Source organism: Haemaphysalis longicornis, unplaced genomic scaffold, assembly GCF_048455015.1.
Source record: "Haemaphysalis longicornis isolate Haplotype H1 unplaced genomic scaffold, Haemaphysalis longicornis Haplotype H1 scaffold_6, whole genome shotgun sequence".
Taxonomy (NCBI): Eukaryota; Metazoa; Arthropoda; class Arachnida; order Ixodida; family Ixodidae; genus Haemaphysalis; species Haemaphysalis longicornis.
Genome location: NW_027526407.1, coordinates 86,308,072 through 86,330,921, shown reverse-complemented (window position 1 = coordinate 86,330,921; position 22,850 = coordinate 86,308,072). Strand labels below are relative to the sequence as shown.

Genomic DNA, 22,850 nt, shown 5'->3' with positions numbered 1-22,850 from the left:
AGCAGCATACTGCTCACGGAAGTCAGCTTGTGTTGCCGCCATGTAAATGCAGCCATACCAATGTCACAGCCAGCAGGTGGCACGTGTCGTCCTATAATAAACGAATTTCTTGCATCTGTAAATAGCTTGCACTCTGAAAGCTTTCACGCTTTTCTTCTTTTCTTTCTGCTTAAGGGGGGACGAGGGTCTTAAAACTAACTTTCTTATTTATGGGTACAAACTTATGAAAATTTGCACACAAATGTATTTTTCTCTGTAGATTTCAAATATGCAATTCTATTTGAGCTGCTGCTGTTAGTTTGAAAATTATCATGCAAAGCCTAAGCCGTAATTAGGTAATTTCTTACGCAGCTTTAATGAACTTCCGCATTGCATTTTGTAGCTTTTTATTACATGAATTTATAGCCAGAGAGTTCCCATACCCGATGACATTCTTCGTTTTTCTCTAAAGTGTCATGGCACCCCAAAAAAATATGTCAAGTATACAAGATCGCAGTATTCAATATTTTGGCTCATCAAAATAACTGCAAGTCATTAATTATGCATGGCCTAAATAGAAAAACGAAGAATGCCATCGGGTTCCTCAGGTTGTACTGAAAAAAAAAAACGGTACCAAGATCAACCTTATGAAGCAAAAAGAAGTTTCCAAAAAGCTGCGTAAGGCTGACGTAAACGACCAAAAATATGAAACTGAGAAAACTGCATTTGAAATTTGGCCATGTGTTATGAAATGAACCGTCAGTAGTGTAGCTTCAAATTTTCCCAGTAACAAAGACATGTTCTTCCCATTTTCAAATCTGTCTTTGGATTCCAAAAATGTCAACTAGAACTGGAGATACAAAAGGCCAAGTAACGTACACCATCAGGAATTCAGCAAAATTTATCGACTTCAAATCGGTTGGCGTCTTGCTGGCGTTGTGAAATCTGGTGTTGTCTCGCTGGCGTTGTGAAAACTGCAACAGTCCTTCGTAAACTGGCATCATTCATTACAGTACACTTTGGTACCCAGAATATTGGGTACGATGGAGGAGGGAGGGGCGAAACTTGCTTCAGATGCCCTCTTTTTTTTTTTTTTGTTCTTTGGTGAGGCTATTTTAGTCGTGGTTTTTGCGCAGGAAGTTTGAGAGGATACAGGGGTCAAATGCAGGGCAGAGAGGATACAGGGGTCAAACGACGTGATGTTTTTGGGGAAACAAAAAAAAGTAGCCGAAGGGCAAGCTTTGCTGGCCTATGGCAGTATGGCAGGAAATGTTCGGGCGATCCTGTGACAAAACACTGAGCTTTGATTTCGCAACACTGAAGTTTTAAGTGGGGGGCGGGGGGGGGGGGGGGGGGGGGTTCACAAGTTGTAGAAGGCTTGCTGTACCACTCCAATGTGTGACGATCGTCCCCTGGTCATCCACATGCCATCAAACATGACATTAATGTTGTTTGGCGGCTGAGCAAGGTCCCTGTACAAGCCCTTGACGACACACACACTAGCTATCTGCTTCAGAGGCTGCTGCAGTGTCCTCGCAAACCTGGACCACTTTTTTCAAGTGCGCTTGGAACGTCTTGAGGTGTAGGCTAGCCTCTGTGGGATAAGTTCATCCAAGCACAAAAATCCGACAGAGCAGACACCCCCTTTCCGATGCTTTGAATACTTTTCAAGGCCGTTATGTTTACCTCGAAAGGAGTGACGTTGCCAGATCCTTCGGTCCTTGGTGACGAAAAACACTCCACACGATGTTTGTAAACTGAGCACGTCACCTGGAGCCTCTGTACTGCCTGTCAGCCGTCTCAAATCCGGCGCCACCAGCCCGCACTCGACGGGCGCAAAAAGGTCTTTCAGCATTGCCATATCCACTAAGACAAAATCTGTGCCGGAATTGTACCTCCGAGTGCACCAGATCAAGTTCAAGGAGGTCGAATTTCCGCTGCGTTGGTGATTTGGTCTCCATGCCGCGCTTGACCTCGTTTGAGTGTTCCGTACGCGCGGCGATCTCCTCCGCCGTGTAATACCTTGTGTCAACTCGACAAGACGTGCTTGGACCAGGTCTGGATTCCCGAGGTGGTTGGCCAGGCGATGGGAAAGGCGAAGCAATACGAGGCGGCGAACAATTTTCATCCGGCTGAGTCGAGCGGCCGAAGTCGCACTACGCGGGCGGACGACGCTTTCGCTTCCCGTATGCATGACGGGTGGTCTTCTTCAAACGCACGTCTCCTGGCATCAGTCACGCATGTGTGCGATGAAAGAATCCGAAGAAACCGCGAAAATGTTTAGCAAAACTACTCTAAGCGAGCGCTGCGCCAGAAGAGCGGACTCCGTCAGACACGCGCAGCAGATGCCATGATGGCGAAAAAAAAAAACAACTGGTGTAGCAGTCACGCCGACCAATGGAAGGCGTCAGACGACGAACTCAAGCCGCGCGCGCGCTGCAGCCAATCGGCGGCCCAGAAGGCGCCGTCGGAAAACTGGCAAGGGCGGTCGTTCTACTCAAGCGACGCCATTTTGAGATGTCGCAAAATACGCACAAAGAAACAAGCTTGAAAACAAGACCAAGATGGCGGCGATCGGTAGGCTGCTTCGCCCGTGGCGCGCACGGGAATTTGAAACAGCTTTTGCCCGATTCGGGGCATTTTGTGGCCCCCGATGCGTTTCAAAACATGATTTTAGACTATTTCCCGATCGAATTTAGCGTTGATATTTTGAAGGCAGGTGCTTGAAGGTACAATTATTCCAAAAATTAGATTTTCTCAAAATCGACATTTTGGCCATTTCTGACCATTCTAAGACCCGCGTCCCCCCCTTAAAGCTTACGGTGCGTAGGGAGAGCATACTCTGAACATGTTGAGCAGTTACTTCTTAGTTTAGGCAGTAAGATAATTCGCAATGAGTGCGTTACTAAAAGACTAACAAACTTTCTGCAGCATCCTAAAATGCAGTTTCAACCATTTATGTTGTAATAAAACTATTGCTGCTCTTGTTTTGTACCTTTTTAATACTCACACATATTCGATATTCGATTTGATATCCGAAGACGGTTTTTTTGCCTTATTCATATTCCATTCGTATTAAAAAATTTTTAAATATACAGACCACTAATTTTCGAATAAGTAGGCAGTGTTAGCTGTTTCATTTCAACAGAAACATGAAGACTGGTGATCTTTCAAATCACACCAAGATGGTGTCGAACATGCGGTTTGCTTGAAAATGCGAAGGCTTGCCACACGGCAACTTTTTGAAGATTTCTCACGAGCACTGGTGTTGTTTCCTTTTATTTTACTTATAAATACATTCATGCCTGAAATTTAAATGTACCAATGAGAAAACCGAAAGATCACTTTCTTTGTACTTTCTGTTTCAGAGACCCCTTTTCTATTTAAACTCTTACAGTCTACCTATGGGAAATCGGAAATCCTACACTACCACGGCAATTTCGTTCAAGCAGCATTCATTGTATAGTAGGGTTCAAATGTCCTTAAATTATTAGTAACTGCACGCACCTTCCACCAAGCCGTTGACACGGTCCATGCCATTATGGGAACTGCTGGACTCTGCGCTGCTAGCCTCCACACTCACGTCCGCCAACTCGCCCACTCTGCAAGCAAAGATTGGATGGTAGAAGCAAGTTCAGAAGGTCACGGCAACGTCTGCAATACTGACATCTTATCAATAGCTTATGTAAACACCCTAGTAAGCAAAAGTTCAGGTGATAAGTACAACTTTTCTAAATGTTACGATGAAGAGAAATTTTTAAAATACAGTGGAATCTCGATGATACGATTCTGGGTGATACGAATTTCGGGATGATACGAATTTCTGAAAAGTCCTGGCGAAATTGCATTGTTTGCAATGGGAAAAATTTCGGCTGTTACGAACGGACCTGCGTGGCCCGGCGGATGATACGAACGAGCCAGCGAGGCGCCCAACTGCCGAACAAGCAAGTGACTGCTCTCCGTCCCCATTTGTCACTCTTCTTTCCCCAGAAACGTCCGAGCTGTTGTTTCTGCTCGCGAAAACGCGTCCCGAACGCCCCATGCGCGCCGCGAAACCTCTCGCACGCTGCGCGCGCCGCGGCCGGCAGGGGCAACATGGCGGCGGCTTCGGCCGCGATATGGCACGGCCGCTCGAGCGACCGCTTCTAGCCGCTCTTTAAAGTGCCGCTCAAGGTGCACACGAAGTTGTTTTTGCAATAAAGACGCTGATAATGTTGGCGAGAACGGTACTATAAAACATCATCCGCGCCGCTAGTGAAAGCGCCCATAAAATATCTGCCGGAGTGCTAAGCCTAAACATCTCGGGCGGAGCCAGCCGGCTGTCTCGATCGTTTCTCAAGTCGTCAGCGTCATTTTCTGAATGAGGTAGGAGATACCGCGGGCACGAAATCGTCAATGCGGGCGTGAAAATACAGCGCGCGCAAAGCCGAGGCGTGCGAATCGCGTGCAAAAAACGCACCATGCGGTTCACGCTTGACTGTTGCGGCGTGTAGCGAGCTTGGGCACCGCGAGTGAGGAGACAAGCGCGAAGCTAGGCGAAGCGTTACGCGCTCCAGAAAAGACTGCTTCGCGACATGGGGGTTTAAAAAAAGCAGAAAAAATCACGGATTTCCCCACGCGAAAGTAAGAAAAGAAATAAACGAAAACTTTTTTCAGCGCTCAATTTTTTGGGTCATACGAATTTCGGATGATACGAATATTTTTCGCGGTCCCGCAAGATTCGTATCATCGAGATTCTACTGTAAACCCATCTTTTGATGGTGGTGATGATGTTTATTAAAGGAGCCATGAAGACAAAATACAAGTTGGGTTTATTAGAAAGACGGCTTAGTCCCGATAACAATGATACCAATATCATCGCAATCTTCAAACAAATAACGGAGATATTAAAGAAAATGTGTGAAGCAGTCACGACCCCCTAGCCAATTTCCTGCAACTTTTCTATGACGTCACGGAACCTTGTTTGTGCGATTGGCGGCCGCCTAACTGATCTGTCGCGACTACACATAGCTGGACGTCTGTAATGGGGCCTCTAGTTCCATTTGACCGCATCACTTGAATGCTAACGTGCAGTTAACGCACTGAAAATTATGTTTTATTGTTGGCCCGTATGACGTTATTCTTGCTCGTAACACGTCACTGTGGCGCAAAATTTGAAAGTTTTTAAATACTTCTTGCTTTTTTTCGTTAAAAAACATCTTTTGTGGCTCTAATGGAGCTGAGTGAGATACTGAATCTTAGTTCTTTCAAATTAAACGAAGTTGTATTTTCTCTTCATGGCTCCTTTAAGTGTCTTTTTTTTACGTTATGCATAGCCATGTGCCTAAATCGGGCACTTATACAACAGCACGTGAGGGAACTTCAGGCGATTTATTCGCGCCGTCTCCCAAGAGTTTTAAGTCATTGGTAGCAGGGAGAAGCAACAAACAATATAGGACAAAAATGTAAAGACAAAAATAAACTACCACTGTTTTTGTTAGTTTTCTGGTATTCTGTTTTTTCTCTTTAGCGCCCGTTACTGACTACCTAAAACCTTGGGAGGTGGCACCAAGACATTAGCCGAAGTGGCCACGTTTTTTGACTGTTACCACTCTTCCATTTTCTGACTTGACTAAATTATGCACTACACCGAAGCAGAAACTCCGTGAGCCGGACTTCACTTCCCGAATGCGATCACAACGTTACGATGCTCATGTCGGATAAAAGTGAGTTTGCAAATGAAAGCTAACAGGGATGCGTCAAGATGGGCCTTTTCTCAGCTGCGGCAGTTTTGTTACCGAATGTTTTGACTTAGCCCGAAACATTTTAGCATATGTATATCTCGTGAGTTCTTGAAGAAGGAGCTTCTTGAAGAAGGAGCTGAGTGAGATACTGAATCCTAGTTCTTTCAAATTAAACGAAGTTGTATTTTCTCTTCATGGCTCCTTTAATGGATGGATCTAGCCTTGCGTGATATGCCAGCAACTGCTCCCCCGATCAACACCTTCTTGCCGCTATGCGCGGGAAATCCCCTTGTGCTACCGAAGAAATGGAGAGGACAGAGGCATCCTTACTGTTCCACATCTGGACCAACTCAGTGCGAGCACCAGCATGTGCCTTCATAAGCTGAACCTTATTTCCTCACCCTCTGTGTGCAACGTGTTGTGTAACAGGTGACATCGGACACTTTCTCGTGGACTGCCGAGAGCATGCGACGGAGAGGTCAGCTTTGTTTTAAAAACTTCGAAGGAGAGCCGCACCGTATGCCTCTTTGGATGATATAATTTTTCCTATAGACCATTGGACCACCAGGAGAGACATTTTGCGCCTGATCCTCAGGTTTTTAAGGGACCCCTGCCTCAGCGATCCATCTTTTATTACAATGAACCTTGGCAATTGCTTATGTAAGGGGGCTGTGAGGGCAAAATACAAGTTATTCAATAAAAAGATACGTTTGTCCCAATAACAATAATACCACCTGTGTCCCAAACTTCCAACCGATAGCTTAGATATTAACAGAAACAGATGAGGCAGTGGTGACTTGCCACCCACCTTTCGGCCATTTCTCTACGGCGTCACAGGATCTTGTTTGAGTGATTGACGGCCGCCTACCAAACCCGCAATCAGAAACAAGAATGTGCGACTGCAGTGGGGCCTCTAGTTCTGTTTGATCATATCACTTAAATTCTAATGTGCAGTTAAAACACTAACAAACAACTGTGTTTTTAGTGTTACCCCCATTGCGTCCTTGCTGACACCATGTAGCCCGAAAATTAAAAATTTTTAAATTCCTCCATTTTCTCAGTTAAAAACAAAAAAAAAAACATCTTCCATGGCTGCAATTGAGCTGAGTGAGTTGCCAAAGGCTAGTTCTTTCTAATTAAACAACGTAGAATAAAAAGTTGCAACGGCAATCTCTTACGTGATCCCGATCTCCCAAAGGCACACACCTGATGAACACGTCTTCCATGGTTGTGACCGAGATGCCCAGGCTGGCAATGCCGAGGCTTTCCTTGTTGTCCTCCATGTTCTTCAAGAGCGGGATGACGTCCGACGCGGGCGGGAAACCCAGGTTGAACATTGCTTCGTGGCCAATGTCCGACGTGAGCTGGGCTCCGTGTATGGTGGACGTCACCTTGTCCGTGAGGACATTGAGGTCGCAGTTGTTTTTCTTGGCTATCCTCATGCGGTAGCCCGTTCCTGGAAGGTGAACGCATTGCTTTTGTCATAAAGTGAAACTACTTAATTAAGAACAGCGAAAGAGGGGGTGACAGTGAGGAGAAAGCAACCGAATGGGCGTTTTCCTAATCCCCGCAAAACTTGTGGGCGTTCCAGATTGAGATTTCATGCACTGAAGCTATACCTCGACTATAAGCCGTGCCATGGTTAAGGACTGCATATTGATTTAAACTCCACAAGTATGCTTAACGTGAGCCAAAGTCTGAACACAGGCAGTTTTGTTTTTTTCCTCCATCGGAACAAAGGCCACCCTGACCAAAATCAAACATTAGCCAGGTAAGGCTCGCTGAACTAGCTCAGCCAACATGGCAACTGAAATGTCATGCTCCTACTGCCCCGACACTGCATCAGTGATACCATGGTGATACCATGGTTATGCAGTCGAGTTAGGCCTCTCTTTAGTTTAATGAATCAGCCAAGAAATTTTCCTTAAAAGTCAAATACAAATTCATCGTGGCAGTCACACTGACAGGCCAGGTGTACAAATTAGAACTTGAAGTGTTTCTGTTCAAGTGCTACTGATTTCTTTTTTTTTTTTTTTTTTTTTGCAAGGGTATTCAGCTAGTGCCATGTGGCGGAGACCTTGTCTGAGTTTCTGCTTTGTTCACTGCCTTATGTCTCGCTCAATTCTCATGACTGTCCCCTTTGTTAGTGCAACCACAGCATTCAAGGATAATGAAAGACAAAAAAATGAATGACTTAACTCTGAAACACTGCCATGCCGTCACGGCAAATAACAAGCTGCCAGAGCAGCTTTTAGATAGAAAGCAAGTTTCACCAGTAATAAAACTAAATTGAATCGATGTCAACAAGAAAGAAAGGTCACATGCCGTAGCGCTTCTTGAGGAAGAGGGGAGACCCGCAGCACTGGAGCCTTCCATTGGCGACAAAGGCGATGCGATCGCCCAACGCATCCGCCTCTTCCATGTAGTGAGTGGTCAGCAGAATCGTCTTGCTCCGACGGAGGTTCTGGAGCAGGGTCCAGACCGCCCGACGTGCCTGGGGGTCCATGCCGGCCGTCGGCTCATCCAAGATCAAGATCTACGAGACAGGATGGGCAGAAACCTCCGGTAAGATAGTTGGCAAGCTTCTATGCAACTTTCGAATGCAAACAAGTTCGCCTGAGTGCAGTGACTAAAGTACTACACAAATGCAAAACCTGCATGTGTTTCACACTTCAGCACACACCACAGAACAAAGATTGTCAGAAGCTTCTACTACAGTCAAGCCCGGCTATAACGAACCCGGATAGAGGGAATTATGGTATATATCGAACAAAAATATTTCAGTTACGGAAACACATGGGAAACATATTCCTTATAACGAAGTTCACATCCGATATACCGAACTCTGGGGCCTGAATGGCCGCCGAAATTCATGATCTCGGAGTGGCGATTGAGATGTGGATTGGCCGTGACCACGAAGCAAGAGCCGCGACCACGGAGCTCCGTGGCCGCGACTGAGACATTGCGCCTCGCACGGAGCGACGTGACGCCTAATACCCGTAACTGTTTCCGACGCATGGGACTCGCGACGGAACCCGCCTTGTCAGCGAGTCCGGACCAAGACAGCAGCATCGGTGAACTGTTGGAAGAGCTCGCCAGCGTTCCCGATGATGTTGCGAGTGAAATCCGTCCGACGCTTATAATGAAGCGCTTTCGGCCATCGATGTGCTCCGCCAATGCTTCTTAGATTTTTGAGGACGCGGACTGGAACTGGTGCTAAGAATGTTTCTTGTAGAGAATGCTATGCTAGTTGAAGCCGCCAAAGTGAAAGTGAAAATGAAAATCGCCGCTTTTTTTGCAACGTGGGCAGTAAAGGCGGAAAGTAGCTTTGTTATACTTGCAATAAATGGATTATTTTGGTATGGTAATGGCTACTGTACTGTGTTCGTTTCTGCATACGCGGATGTCTGAGTTGGTGAAGGGGGCTGAATGGCTCCTGCGGATTGCGAACTCGTAACAATAAGCTCGTTATAGGCGGGTTCGGCTATATCGAACTATTGGATATATCGAAATAATCGCGGTGCATATTGCAGTTCACTATAAACGGGTTTGACTGTATACTCGGTACAAGTTAAGGAGGGACACTGGTCACCATAAATTTGCAAAAAATCAATTTTCTGTATTATATCGTTTGAAGTCTACAGGTCCCGAAGAATGTACCTGCAAAATATTACAGTGTACCATAAGTATTTACAAAGTTGTTGCCCTTTGAAGTTGCCTAAATGACCATTTTCGCCTATGTTTGCAAACTTCATGCCTTGTTTTCTCTGGACCACTTTTTTTCCCACGAAGTCAGCTGTCGGGTACAATATCTTTGGCTGTACTGGTTAGATTTGCATTATTTTGGCATCATTCAGAAGCTTAGGAACTGAACAGTGCAATACAAGCACGAAAATATAGAATTTATTTTTGCTAGCACAATTTTCATGCAGTTTGTTTTACGAAAACATTGGAAATTGATGACCTGACTTTTCGTAAGTTTACTGCAATTGCAAATACGTTATTACAATTACTGCTGTGGTATAGTTGCAGTTCCTGGTTTTTCTTAGAGGACAAAGGAATAAAAGGCATTCGAGTATTTCATAGGCAGATAATAAAAAAATTGCCCGAAATAAAATGGAATACCATGTTGCACAACTTTGAACTTACCCCCCCTAGACAAAAACAGACTGTATATTTGTGCTCAGGATGTTAAAATACACATGAGGTGCAAGTCTCAAGTACATAGGCTAAAAAATAAGAAAAATGTCCTCAAGACCAGTGTCCCCCCTTTAAGAATGACAGTGGCTTGGTGTTTGAAATGGGCACTCAAAATGGTTCCTTGCCACTAGTGCCACCAATGTTTAACGAGCTGTAAACTGAGTTCCAAGCGGTGCATCAAAAAACCGATTCTCTTATTGCACTCACCAGGGTTCATAGTATTACATTACAGTTTTATGACCAACACTGTTTTGTCTATTGGTCCTCCAAGAATGGCTAATTATATCTGATTATCTGGGGGAACTAATTGACTCGCTAAAAAAATAATGGCATATTCGAAATCAGTGGGGGGAAAAGCAGCAACACTGGCAAGTTTCACAGAGTTTACTTATAAATTAAATGAAATTCTTTTAAGAGCCATGTCCCCCCCTTAAGTGCCCCTTTCAAGTGGCAACGCCCCATCGGACCAGCACCCACCTTGGAGTCCCCAATCATGGAGTTTCCGAGTGAAAGCTTGCGCTTCATGCCACCAGAGAGGTCCTTGGCGAGGGAGTGCCTCTTGTCGCTGAGGTCGACGCTAGCGAGGACGTCGTTCACGTGGGCTTGCCAAGTCACCGCAGAACTCTCCTTGAGCTGCGTGCAAAAAGAAAAAAGAGTAGCCACTGCCTTAATCAAGGAATTCATATATGAGAAACAAATACCGCATTTGCTTGATTATAACACGCCCCCGATTTTAACACACAGATAAAAGTTTACCAGAGAAAATTCAGAAAAAAGAAAATTAATTCACGTTGATTCTACAATTGTCCCTTAACCCTTGAGGGTCGAATTTTTTTGCCAAATGCAACCCCCCAGGGTGTCGATCTTTGTCACTGCTGATTCAAATTCTTCGGATGAATCTATTTTGAGAAAAAATTATCGTAATTTTTTTAGGATGACCATAAAGTAACAAGAAAATCGTTTGCGTTGTTGCATACATAGAAAAACTAAATAAAAACGAGAGACTAACAAGCCGGCACCTTTTGAGTGAATCAAAATCAGATAGACATCAGTTTCGCGGGCGCAAAAAGCGGGAAGCGTCCGGAGGACGATACCAAAACCAGCCGCTGTGTGCTGGTACACGGCCGGATGTGCAAGCAATAGACGGTGCACCGCTCCTATAAAGTACAAAAAAAAAACGATAAAAGAGCCTCATCAGTTTTGCAGGCGCCCTTGGTCTGTGGCAGGTGCAAGAACTGAGAGGCGCCCGAGTGCCAGGTGGGCGATACCCAGCGCGCCCCCTCGTTACCGGATGCGCAAGCGAAAGCCGGTGCACCGCTGAAGTAAACCGTAAAAAAATAAAAAGAGCCATGGGCGCAAGAAAATAATTTGACGTATTTCCGCAGTGTGGCAGCAAATGCCAAGCAAGAGAAGTTGGCGAAAAAGGCATGCTTTTTAAACATACAAGCGATGACATACATATACGTTATTGACCATTTTTAAGGTGTTTGCAGAGGACGTATATGTACGTCCGTGACCCTGAAAGGGTTAAAAAGAAAGTGTATGGCAACTGCATCTTACCGCTACTCACCTACAGGGCAGAAACTTGGGGGCTCACTAAGAGGGTTCAACTTAAATTGAGGACGACTCAGCGGGCAACGGAGCGGAAGATGGTAGGTGTAACATTAAGGGACAAGAAGAGAGCGGAGTGGGTCAGGGAACAAATGCGTGTTAAGGACATATTACAGTCTACGCTCGTTACAGCGGATCCGGCAACAACAGACTTTCGGTTACAACAGACCATTTCTGTTGGTTTGTCTGGTACCCATGCATTTTAAATGGAGTCCACTCCGCTCACAACGGACCCGGCTAGAGCAGACTATCGGCTACAACAGACTAAATTTTAGGCAAAAATTGTTTCGACTGAACGTTTATAGCGGACTTCCGCGGGGCCGGCGCCCGGTGTGCTTTTTCGTTTATTTTGGCAAGAAAAATATTACGTCTGGCAACATTGCTGGCAGCCGGGTCATTGGCGCAGCCAAGCCAAGCCACTGGCTTTTTTTTTGTGCGACCAGCGGCATGAGCGGCAGGGTAGCTGATTTCACTGTCGGATAAATTAAGCGTAATTAACGCTTTTGAACACGAGGAAAAACAGGCTGACATCGCCAGAAGTACAGGCCTGTCTAAGCACAGTGTCCGCTGTACCGTCAAGAACAAGGCCGCTGCCGATAAACGCGACTCCGGTGAGATTGAAGACAGGGCAATCGAATACTCGAAGTGGTGCACTCGGAGGCGAGTCTGCCCTCGTCAGTTTTTTTATGTAATAAAAAACTCGGGTTCAGTGAAGTTCGGCTTTTATTATTCCCACGCATGCATCGTTCCCGTTCCGTTCGGCGAAAAAGGAAAGAAATGCCTCAAGCAGGGGTTGTTCCCCATCCATTGTGTGCAATCTGCCGGTAACCGTGCGCAGTCCAACTGGTCTAACTTTCGATTTTACAGCTGACCGTCATCAGATTATTTCATTACATCTGTTTCAATGACCAGAATAAAATCGCTAAAAATGTGGAATCTGCCTTGAGGGAACGTCAGGCAGCGATCCGATTTGTTTGACGAACGGTTTCGGGAAAACCTGCCTCGTCGTGAGGGGATTTAAAAGAGCCTAGCTAATGCTGATGGGCACGACTGATGTTTTATAGCTGGTTTATAATTGCGCCTAGTTATATTCTTGCGTTATTTGCTCAGCTCATCTTGCGTCTTTACACGCTTGACCACATGCGCTAGGCCTTTTCGAAGTGCCGGTGCTAAGTTTTGGAAACGGTGTTTACGCGATTCTTTGCCCTCGCGCGAACACTGTGCAGAGGTGCTGCAGGCGTGTAGAAAGAACAAAGTGTATGTACTATGCATGCAATATCGGTCAAAGTACCCACTGTAGGGCTCATAGCCCCCCCCGTCGGATACTGCATACTTCGGCTACAGCGGACGTTTTTTTCCGGGTTCAGAGGGTCCGTTGTAACGGGCGTAGACTGTAGTAGAAATTAAGAAGAAGAAATGGACGTGGGCAGGGCATGTAATGCGAAGGCAAGATAACCGCTGGTCATTAAGGGTAACAGAGTGGATCACTATAGAAAGAGAGCGTGGCACGTGGCGGCAGGAAGTTAGGTGGGCAGATGAGATCAAGATGTTTGCGGGGACAAATCGTTCACTATTTGCACAGGACCGGGATGATTGGAGTTCCATGGGAGAGGCAGTGGGTGTAGATAGGCTGATGATGATGATAATGATGATGACATTCCACTAAACATACTTCTACAATGTGGTGGCAAGCCAACAACTATAATATTCATTTTAGTTCCTACATTTTTCCCCAGTTCTTCAAGCGTGTATAAAAAGCGTGGCTTTAAGGAAAAGAAACAGCCTAAGAAATAGATATCTCAGCCAAAGAAATGCTTCCAGATTTTGGGGGTTTCAGATTCCTCAATCAACGAGAAATGTTTGGTGAAATGCTATTTGTGTCTGTTGCACGGAAAATGATGAAATGCACAGACAGTCAAGTGTTTGCAATTCCCACTTCCTAACAGAAAGGAACTCTGCTGCATTAGCATAGAGAGTGGGAGACAAAAACCAAAAACTCAGGTACAAGCGGCAAAGATGCAGCCATTAAACCATGAGAGAGTTTTACACCGCTCTTGCCATAGAATGTGGTCAAAGAAAACAAAATCCTTTACTCCATCTCAGGACAGCCCGCAACTACAAAACAAAAAGACCTGTGGTTCTCCAGAATCCTTTGCAGCAGAGATTCGACAACACTGCTGCTTAAAACACAGCTATCTGGACACAACCTTCCTTCACACTGAAAGCTTGAAAATTTTAGGGCAAGGTAGAAACGTAAAGGTGATCCTGCTATTTCTGCAATTTCCTAAGTGAAATAAAAAGGAATAACACCAATAAAAAATGAAATAAAAATGACGAAATCCCCATCCTTACAATTATGAAATGCTAATTTTGTGAACTAATCATACCACCTATACTTTGTTATGCCCCAAATTTCAGTTGTAGCAATCATAACCTGCCAAGAGCCTCCTATTATTTTTAATACATTACAACACCAATTTACATTTAGATCGGGAGACTCGTTTAAAACAATGTCCTCTCAGACACTGTATTTTCGCGCGTATAATCTGCATCAAAAATGCAAAAATTTCAGGGGTGAAGCGAGGTGCGGTTTATATGCGAGCTATTTGCTTTGGTGCAGCTCCACCGCAATGCGCATTGGGCCGTGATGCCCCTACAGCTGTAATAGCGACAAAGCCACTGTTATCCCATTGACACTGCTCATTTTGCACACACACAGCTCAACAATATACCAACCTTAAAAAAGGTATGCGGCAAATCCTCTATTTACCTACCGTATAAACCGGTATTAGGTAGAGTTTTTTTCCAAAAAAATCCGCACAAAAGTCACCCCTTGTCTTATACAGTGGTCATTGTAAGAATATAAATTGTTGTCTGGCAACAATGTGCAAGGGTAGTCCGTCACCATCACCCTTTGTGTCGGACTGCTCTCTCTCACTACCAAGCCTTAATTTGCTTTTCTCTTTTCTCTTGTTTTTCGTCTTTTACTCGTCTTGTGTGTGTGCGTGCGTGCATTTCTGTATGTGTCTGCTCTGAGATGATGAGCGGCAGAAGTCGACGCCAGTTCACCACTGCATTTAAACTGAAGGCGATTGAGTCGCCGAGCAGAATGGGAATATGGTGGCGCAACACCAGTTTGGCGTTTCGGAGAAAAGTGTGCGGTACTGGCGGAGCCAGAAAGCTAAGCTTGTGCATGCAACCCCAGGAACAGATCGTTCCGTGGACGTCAAGTGGTGCACCCCGAGTTGGAGAACAAAGTGGCGGACTTCGTCCGGGAACTTCGCTCACGATCGCTGCCGGTTACAGCGGAGGCCATCCGCGGACCAGCTCCGCGAACCGTACAATGAGTGGATAGCCGGCGACAACAAAAAGACCCATACGGGCCGGCTGGGAAGACCATACCTCGCGACCGAGCCAAGCTGGGTGTCCTCCTCTTGGCAGTCGCTGCCTGATGACATGGTTGCACGAGCATTTAGTAATTTGAAGTCAAGGGTATGACTGAAGCCCATCTGGTCGGGATGCATTTTGAAGCAAAAAGACCAGGACGCCGACCACAAGTTATTTAGTAAGTGCTCTTAGTAAGTGCTCCATCAGCAATGCGCTCGACGGCACTGAAGATGACAGTGAGAAGCGGTCATCCTCGGACGACTCTGACAGCTCCGACGAGTGACTTCAGCAGGCATAGTGGGTGGCAGTGACGGACGGGCATCGAATATAAATAAGACATTGTGTGTGCGCTTCTGTGCTGAATTATTTTTTGTCAACTTTTCCCACCTAAAGGTAGGGGGTCGACCTATATACCGGGTCGACCTATATTCCGGTTTATACGGTAGTCAGCTAGGTAAATTCTTTTGCATAAACAAATGTGCCACGTTGCTTAAATAGTAGCTTTGGTCCAGCCTTTTATGCATAAAATGTGCGGGCAGTATGTGGGGACACAATTTTTTATTCGTCGACGGAAAGTGGGGGTGCGGATCATATGCGTGAAAATACGGCAGCTCCTTAAATGTGATCGGGGTAAGAGGAGGGTAACTGAGGCAGAACGTTGGATTGGGAACAGCTGGGAGTAAGGGTTAATGAAGAATACCTCAGTAGCCTGAGATTTGCTGATGACGTTGCCTTGCTAAGTAACTCGCGGGACGAATTGCAAAGCATGCTTTCCGCACTGGACGAACAGAGTAGAACCGTGAGTCTGAAAATTAATATGCACAAAACTAAAGTAATGATCAATAACCTCGGGAGAGCACAGCGGTTTGAGATAGGTGGTGAGGCAGTGGAAGTGTAAGCGAATATATCTACTTAGGACAAGTTGCGACTCCGGATCCCAACCATGAGGCAGAGATAATTCGAAGAATAAGAATGGGGTGGAGTGCATTCGGCAGGCATTCTGAGATAATGAATGGTAGCCTACCATTGTCCTTGAAGAAGAAAGTGTATGACAGCTGCATCTTACCGGTACTCAGCTACGGGGCAGAAACTTGGGAGCTCACTAAGAGGGTTCAACCTAAATTGAGAACAACTCAGCGGGCAATGGAACGGAAGATGATAGGTGTAACATTAAGGGACAAGAAGAGAGCGGAGTGGGTCAGGGAACAAACGCGTTTGTTATGGACATATTAGTCGAAATTAAGAAGAAGAAATGGGCGTGAGCAGGGTACGTAATGCGAAGGCAAGATAACCGCTGGTCATTAAAGATAACAGAGTGGATCCCTAGAGAAGGCAACCGTTGCAGGAGGCGGCAGAAAGTTAGATGGGCAGATGAGATCAAGAAGTTTGGAGGGATAAATTGGTCACAGTTGGCACAGGACCGGGATAATCGGAGATCCATGGGAGAGGCCTTTGCCCTGCAATGGGCGTACATAGGCTGATGATGATGATGATGATGATGAACTGAGGCAGGCGCTCGTTACTCACGCTGTAGAAGAAGTACAGGTGCTCCTCGACAGTCAGCTCGTCAAAGAGAACGTTGTGTTGGGGACAGAGGCCGAAGCTCTCGCGCGCTTTCTTCGTCTGGGTGAGGATGTCGTAGCCGTTGATGTGCACCTGACCACAGCTAGGCGGGAACAGCCCTGAAGGGAAGCAAATAAAGAACGTGTTCATTTTTCCTCCGAAAATAAAATTACAAACCTGCTTGCAACAGTGCCGTCATTACGCCCACTGTTTCAAGCCACTGTGCACTCGTATGCATGATATGTAGTGTCGAATATGTGATACAGAGCTCGTACATGCAAGCTGTTTATGTCACTTATTCCCTTCAGGTGCAATTCCCTTCAAGGTTAGTGCAACTACCTCACCAAAGGGCTTTATTTTTCTAGTGCAACTCAGTGCTGTTAACAAAGAATTCAAGTTAAGAAATGAACCAGTGATCCTTAACCCTTTCACAGACGGGTGCTTCTGTAAAATTAGTTCCAAGCGATGCATCAAAAAACTGCTTCAATTGCTGCATTCACCAGGGTTCGTAGTATTAAAAAGATTAGTTTTATGACCAACACTGTTTTGTCTATCGTTTCTCTGAAAATGGCTAATTATCTCTGATTATCTTGGGAACTAATTGACCAACTGAAAAAATAATGGCATACTTGAAATCAGTGGGAAGAAAGCAGCAAGACTGACAAGTTTCACAAAGTTTACTTGAATATTAAAAGATATTGTTTTAAGACCAGTGTTGTCCCCAATGATTTCGAATATGCCACTATTTTTTCAGCCGGTCAATTAGTTCCCAAGATAATTAGCCAATTTTGGGCAAACAACAGACCAAACAGCGTTGGTCATAAAACTGTAATCTTTATACAGTTGAACCCCTTTATAAGAGACACGTACCAGGGAGCAGTTTCTGTCTCTTATACAAGATGTCTCTTATAAGCAGGGTACCATGTTTTCACTTACTAATCAGACCCTAGTTCAATGTGGGCACCCTATGACTAAAACAAGCTCAAAAGAATGCTACAGCATGTTTCAAAAGATTCATTCTAATTTATGTTTGGCCCCCAGAATTTATGAAACAGTTCTGAATCTTTGCTTCATGACTATTTACACTGTATATTTTACAACCGATTCTGCAAGCTTTTTTTCATTCCTCATTTGTGGAAGATGAATCGTACATGTTGAGTTCACAAGCCTGATGAATAGGCGTAGCGCACAGCTTCTTCCACTGTGTGCTCAGGCTATTCATTATGCTTGCAGGACTCAACATCTGCGATGCTTTTTGATTGGGAGCTATGCCCGTGGGAGAACCCGCATGTGCGATCGCGCTCCATCCAATGGATGGCAGTAAGCTTCAACAACTTCTGTAAGTTGCATTTCCATTGGCAGGGCTTCTCATCGTCATTTTATAGCTATCTAAACCACTGTGTGTTTGCTGAAGTTATAATAAATAGCGACTGCAGGCGTCTGTCTTCCACCTGTGCTTCCAGGATGGAAGCAACTGCAATTAGTGACTGGTGGCACTGCGTCTGAAGTTAAAATGTCTATTACAAGCGAGATTATTGATTGAAGTTCAAGGATGACTTGTCCCTTATAACCAATCTTCTACATCCGATGTCTGTTATAAAAGAGGTCGATTTAATGGGAAAGATAGGGCAGCCAACCATGTGGGTCAATAGTGTCTCTTATACCCATTTGTCTCTTACATCAGTGTCTCTTATAACGAGGTTCAGCTGTATTTTCTAATTACATGAACCCTGGTGAATGCAATAATCGAAGCAGTTTTTTGATGCATCGCTTGTAACGAATTTTACAGCTCGTTAAACTTTGGTGGCACCAGTGGCAAGGAACCATTTCAAATGCCCTTTTCAAACACCATGAGCTGTAAAATTAGCTCCAAGTAATGCATTAAAAACCTGCTTCGATTATTGCATTCACCAGGGTTCATTTAATTGCAAAATATAAAGATTACAGTTTTATGACCAACACTGTTTTGTCTATTGTTTAACCAAAATTGACTAATTATCTCTGATTATCTTGGGAACTAATTGACCAACTGAAAAACTAATGGCATATTTGAAATCAGTGGGGAACACACAGCAAGACTGACGAGTTTTACAGAGTTCACTTGAAAATTAAAAGATGTTGTTTTAAGACCAGTGTTGTCCCCCCTAATATATTATTCATTAAAAACAGTAAACAGTAAGCGAGTGAGTCGTGGGCGACCCACCAGTGATGATATTCATTGTCGTCGTCTTGCCAGCCCCGTTGTGCCCAAGCAGAACCGTCAGCTGTCCACCGTAGATTTGCAGCGACAGGTCATCCACCGCCCTCTTGTTTGACCCCCTGAATACCTGCAAAAACATGATGAAGCACAAAGTTCAAGCAGCAGCCCATTAGGGTCGACATTAGGACTTGAAACAGCACGGACACTTTGAGAGACTTGACCAGGCCGCATCAAATTCTGTGCATGCTTTGAAGGGAAAAAATTTAAGGGTTTTCAAGGACTTTCAAGGACCAGGAAATATGTTTCCAAGGTCCCTATTTAATGTTTTATCTGGGAATATTTATACTATAACTTTTTCAATGCAATACAAAAGGTGTCTGCTGCACAATACGTACGAACATAAGGCACTCAGGTACAGCACAAGGTACTCTTTAGAGGAGCTACTACCTGCTGTCTTCATGTTGTTATGGCTTTTTTGTGCCGAATTTCCCATTCGCCAAGTGCCAAACGTTTTTCTGCGTGCATGGTTTGCATTCCATGCAATTTGCGCTCGTTGGGGCAAAAATTCCTCGAAGCACTCAATTCGAAGGCCAAAGCCTAGCAATTATGAAAGAATCCTTTGCTGCTAAAATTGTGTTGCATCTCTGTCTTTGCTTTGGTTTCTTTGTCTTTTGGCTGAAAATACTCCAACAGGACAACTGGCCGCAATTCCCGCAAATCTCTCCTCTGCGCGCACCTGTTTCACTCCCGTGCCATCATGTTCACTTGTCACGCAGAAAACCTCGGGCTGATGCCTGTTTCATTCTGCCAAAGTTCAGGATTAACGCTGTGGTTGGAGCACTTGGCTAATGCTCTGGCAACCCGGGTTCAAATTCCACATGAACTCAAACATGTTTCAAAGCGAAAGTTTTCTTAGTGGTAGTCATAGTGTCCTGTCACAAAACCTAATGCATTTCCCCATAGACCGGTCGGTCAACCGAAAAGCTCTGATAAGATCTCTGGACCCACGGCGCGTTCGTGTAACAGGGCTGTCATTGTGTAAAAACGGTTACAGTCTACGCTCGTTACAGCGGATCCGGCAACAACGGACTTTCGGTTACAACAGACCATTTCTGTTGGTTTGTCTGGTACCCATGCATTTTAAATGGAGTCCACTCCGCTCACAACGGACCCGGCTAGAGCAGACTATCGGCTACAACAGACTAAATTTTAGGCGAAAATTGTTTCGACTGAACGTTTATAGCGGACTTCCGCGGGGCCGGCGCCCGGTGTGCTTTTTCGTTTATTTTGGCAAGAAAACTATTATGTCTGGCAACATTGCTGGCAGCCGGGTCGTTGGCGCAGCCAAGCCAAGCCAGTGGCTTTTTTTTTGTGCGACCAGCGGCATGAGCGGCAGGGTAACTGAGTTCACTGTCGGATAAATTAAGCGCAATTAACGCTGTTGAACACGAGGAAAAACAGGCTGACATCGCCAGAAGTACAGGCCTTTCTAAGCACAGTGTCCGCTGTACCATCAAGAACAAGGCCGCTGCCGATAAACGCGTCTCCGGTGAGATTGAAAACAGGGCAATCGAATACTCGAAGTGGTGCACTCGGAGGCGAGTCTGCCCTCGTCAGTTTTTTTATGTAATAAAAAACTCGGGTTCAGTGAAGTTCGGCTTTTATTATTCCCACGCATGCATCGTTCCCGTTCCGTTCGGTGAAAAAGGTAAGAAATGCCTCAAGTAGGCGTTGTTCCCCATCCATTGTGTGCAATCTGCCGGTAACCGTGCGCAGTCCAACTGGTCTAACTTTCGATTTTACAGCTGACCGTCATCAGATTATTTCATTACATCTGTTTCAATGACCAGAATAAAATCGCTAAAAATGTGGAATCTGCCTTAAGGGAACGTCAGGCAGCGATCCGATTTGTTTGACGAACGGTTTCGGGAAAACCTGCCTCGTCGTGAGGGGATTTAAAAGAGCCTAGCTAATGCTGATGGGCACGACTGATGTTTTATAGCTGGTTTATAATTGCGCCTAGTTATATTCTTGCGTTATTTGCTCAGCTTATCTTGCGTCTTTACACGCTTGACCATATGCGCTAGGCCTTTTCGAAGTGCCGGTGCTAAGTTTTGGAAACGGTGTTTACGCGATTCTTTGCCCTCGCGCGAACACTGTGCAGAGGTGCTGCAGGCGTGTAGAAAGAACAAAGTGTATATACTATGCATGCAATATCGGTCAAAGTACTCATGTAGAGCTCATAGCCCCCCCCCCCACCCCACCCCCCCGTCGGATACTGCATACTTCGGCTACAGCGGACGTTTTTTTCCGGATTCAGAGGGTCCGTTGTAACGGGCGTAGACTGTACTTGAAAATCACGACAAAAGAGCACTTCTAGATCAGACAATAAACGCATCGATCATGAAGGAGGAGTACAACAGTAAAACTTCATTTCACAAACCACGTATTGGTATACCTTTAGATAATTCGTAGATGCGTTTACATAGTTCGCGGAAAATCGTCGCATCGTTCCATTCTTTGTTCGCAATTTCGGTCTTTGATTGTTTGACAATCGATTGGACACACTTCCAGCGAAGGTTTTGGTGCACTTTTGACACACTTTTTGATGTGAGAAGGCTTTCGTACTTCTTGAATATTTTGGTACCATTCGTGCTGATGCCAACAACACCGGTCACAACTACACCCACTTTTCGTGACTGACAAGGCATCCACAGCTTTCACCGTAAAGCTGAAATTACGAGACAGTCTACACTGACAGTTCGTCTGCACGGACTTCGACGGGGCATCGAAGAGTTCAGCGCTTACCTTGGTCACGTGCGACAATGAAATAGTTGTACGTGCGTCCGGGGGCGGCGGCTCAAAGACACTCTTGTTGCTCGGTTCCGCACCGTCCCCCATGTCGCGCTCAGCGTCGGGTGTCACAGCAGTGTACCAGTAGGACTTCTGGAAGGCAGACGAGAAAAAAAAACCACGAATATGGCGACTACGTACACAACGGGACATCTACTGAGGGAAAGAGTTTTGTACATAGTAGAAGATAATGCATAAGGGTACATGCTATAGTAAGCTAATGTGTACATAAGGGCACAGACTACAAAATATAAAGGTATACTCTACTAACAAATACAGCAAAACCTTGTTTCTAGAGATACTGTTACAAGAGAGAATGGACTTTTTTCCAGTGCGATCTGCGCATGCGCGGGCTGCCGGTCCACCATTTTTGGCAAGCGCCTCCGGCAAAATAAACAAAAGGGTGACCCTCGGGATCCTGCTTGGGGAGTGGCTACGCTGTCTAGCGCTGGGCGTTTTTCTTTTTTCTCTTGGGTTCGTACGGGCTCACAAAAAAGGCTTTCTAAGAAAAGGGGCAAAGACTTTGAGGCTGTCCATTCTGCGAGCACTCGCCCGCCAGTGAAGAAATAACAAAAATGAAAAAAAGGAAAGAAAAAGGGGGCTTCGACCACGGCAGATGAGCCACGGTAACGTGCGCCTGCTACCGTGACTGCTAAAACTCTTGAAGGGTGCAGGTCGGTGCGGGAGGGACTGCAGGACCAGGATATTTTGTTCACGAGTTCTCCGAAAGCCAGACTTTCGTGGGGGCGTGCCTTGCTGCCATTTCTTTCTAGTTTGCCGTGGCGGCCGTTAGGAGGACCGGTACTGGAAAAAGGTCCGTTGGTTATAAGAGACATTTGAATGAAAACGGTTCTGTTGGTTTTCCAAAGATCGCCATGTTTGCAAATTTGCATACAAGAAACTTTCGTTACAAGACACAAGTTTCCCAGGTCCCTTCAGTGTCTCTTGTGACGAGGCTATACTGTACCTACAATAGCCCCCCAATTAGTGATTCCCGAGAAGTTTTTCAGGAAAAAAACAAACTGCAATTTTTCATAAAAGGCTGGTGTATATCCTACATATGGCTGTAAAATGCAGACATACATACATAACTGTACAATACACAATGCAGCCACTAAGGGCAACAATTTTCCATTATGGGCTCAAAGATGCTATCTTCGGATGTCAAGATTTAGAAGAAACTTCAGAGATAAGCCGGTATGCTCAGCCCGAGTTATCCTCAATTCACGGTTAATTAATTCCTGATATAATACACGGGGAATGAAACGTGCAGGTGCAATAACACCAACAAATCGCTGAACCAGGCAACGACAGCCAAAATTGGTGTTACTTTG

At 45.3% G+C, this 22,850-nt stretch overlaps 1 protein-coding gene across 3 annotated transcripts in view; it reads right to left on the bottom strand.

Moving 5' to 3' along the window:
• LOC144143606 (phospholipid-transporting ATPase ABCA3-like) overlaps positions 1 to 22,850 on the bottom strand; it is a 105,605-nt gene that overhangs the window by 47,465 nt on the left and 35,290 nt on the right. For all 3 annotated transcript variants that reach the window (XM_077675435.1, XM_077675437.1, XM_077675436.1), the window contains exons 9-15: positions 21,472 to 21,609; positions 18,667 to 18,790; positions 16,428 to 16,582; positions 10,380 to 10,535; positions 8,028 to 8,238; positions 6,909 to 7,158; positions 3,487 to 3,581 (exon numbers count right to left, since the gene is read on the bottom strand). In XM_077675435.1, coding sequence (XP_077531561.1) covers positions 3,487 to 3,581; positions 6,909 to 7,158; positions 8,028 to 8,238; positions 10,380 to 10,535; positions 16,428 to 16,582; positions 18,667 to 18,790; positions 21,472 to 21,609 — 1,129 coding nt within the window. The remainder of the gene's footprint in view (positions 1 to 3,486; positions 3,582 to 6,908; positions 7,159 to 8,027; positions 8,239 to 10,379; positions 10,536 to 16,427; positions 16,583 to 18,666; positions 18,791 to 21,471; positions 21,610 to 22,850) is intronic.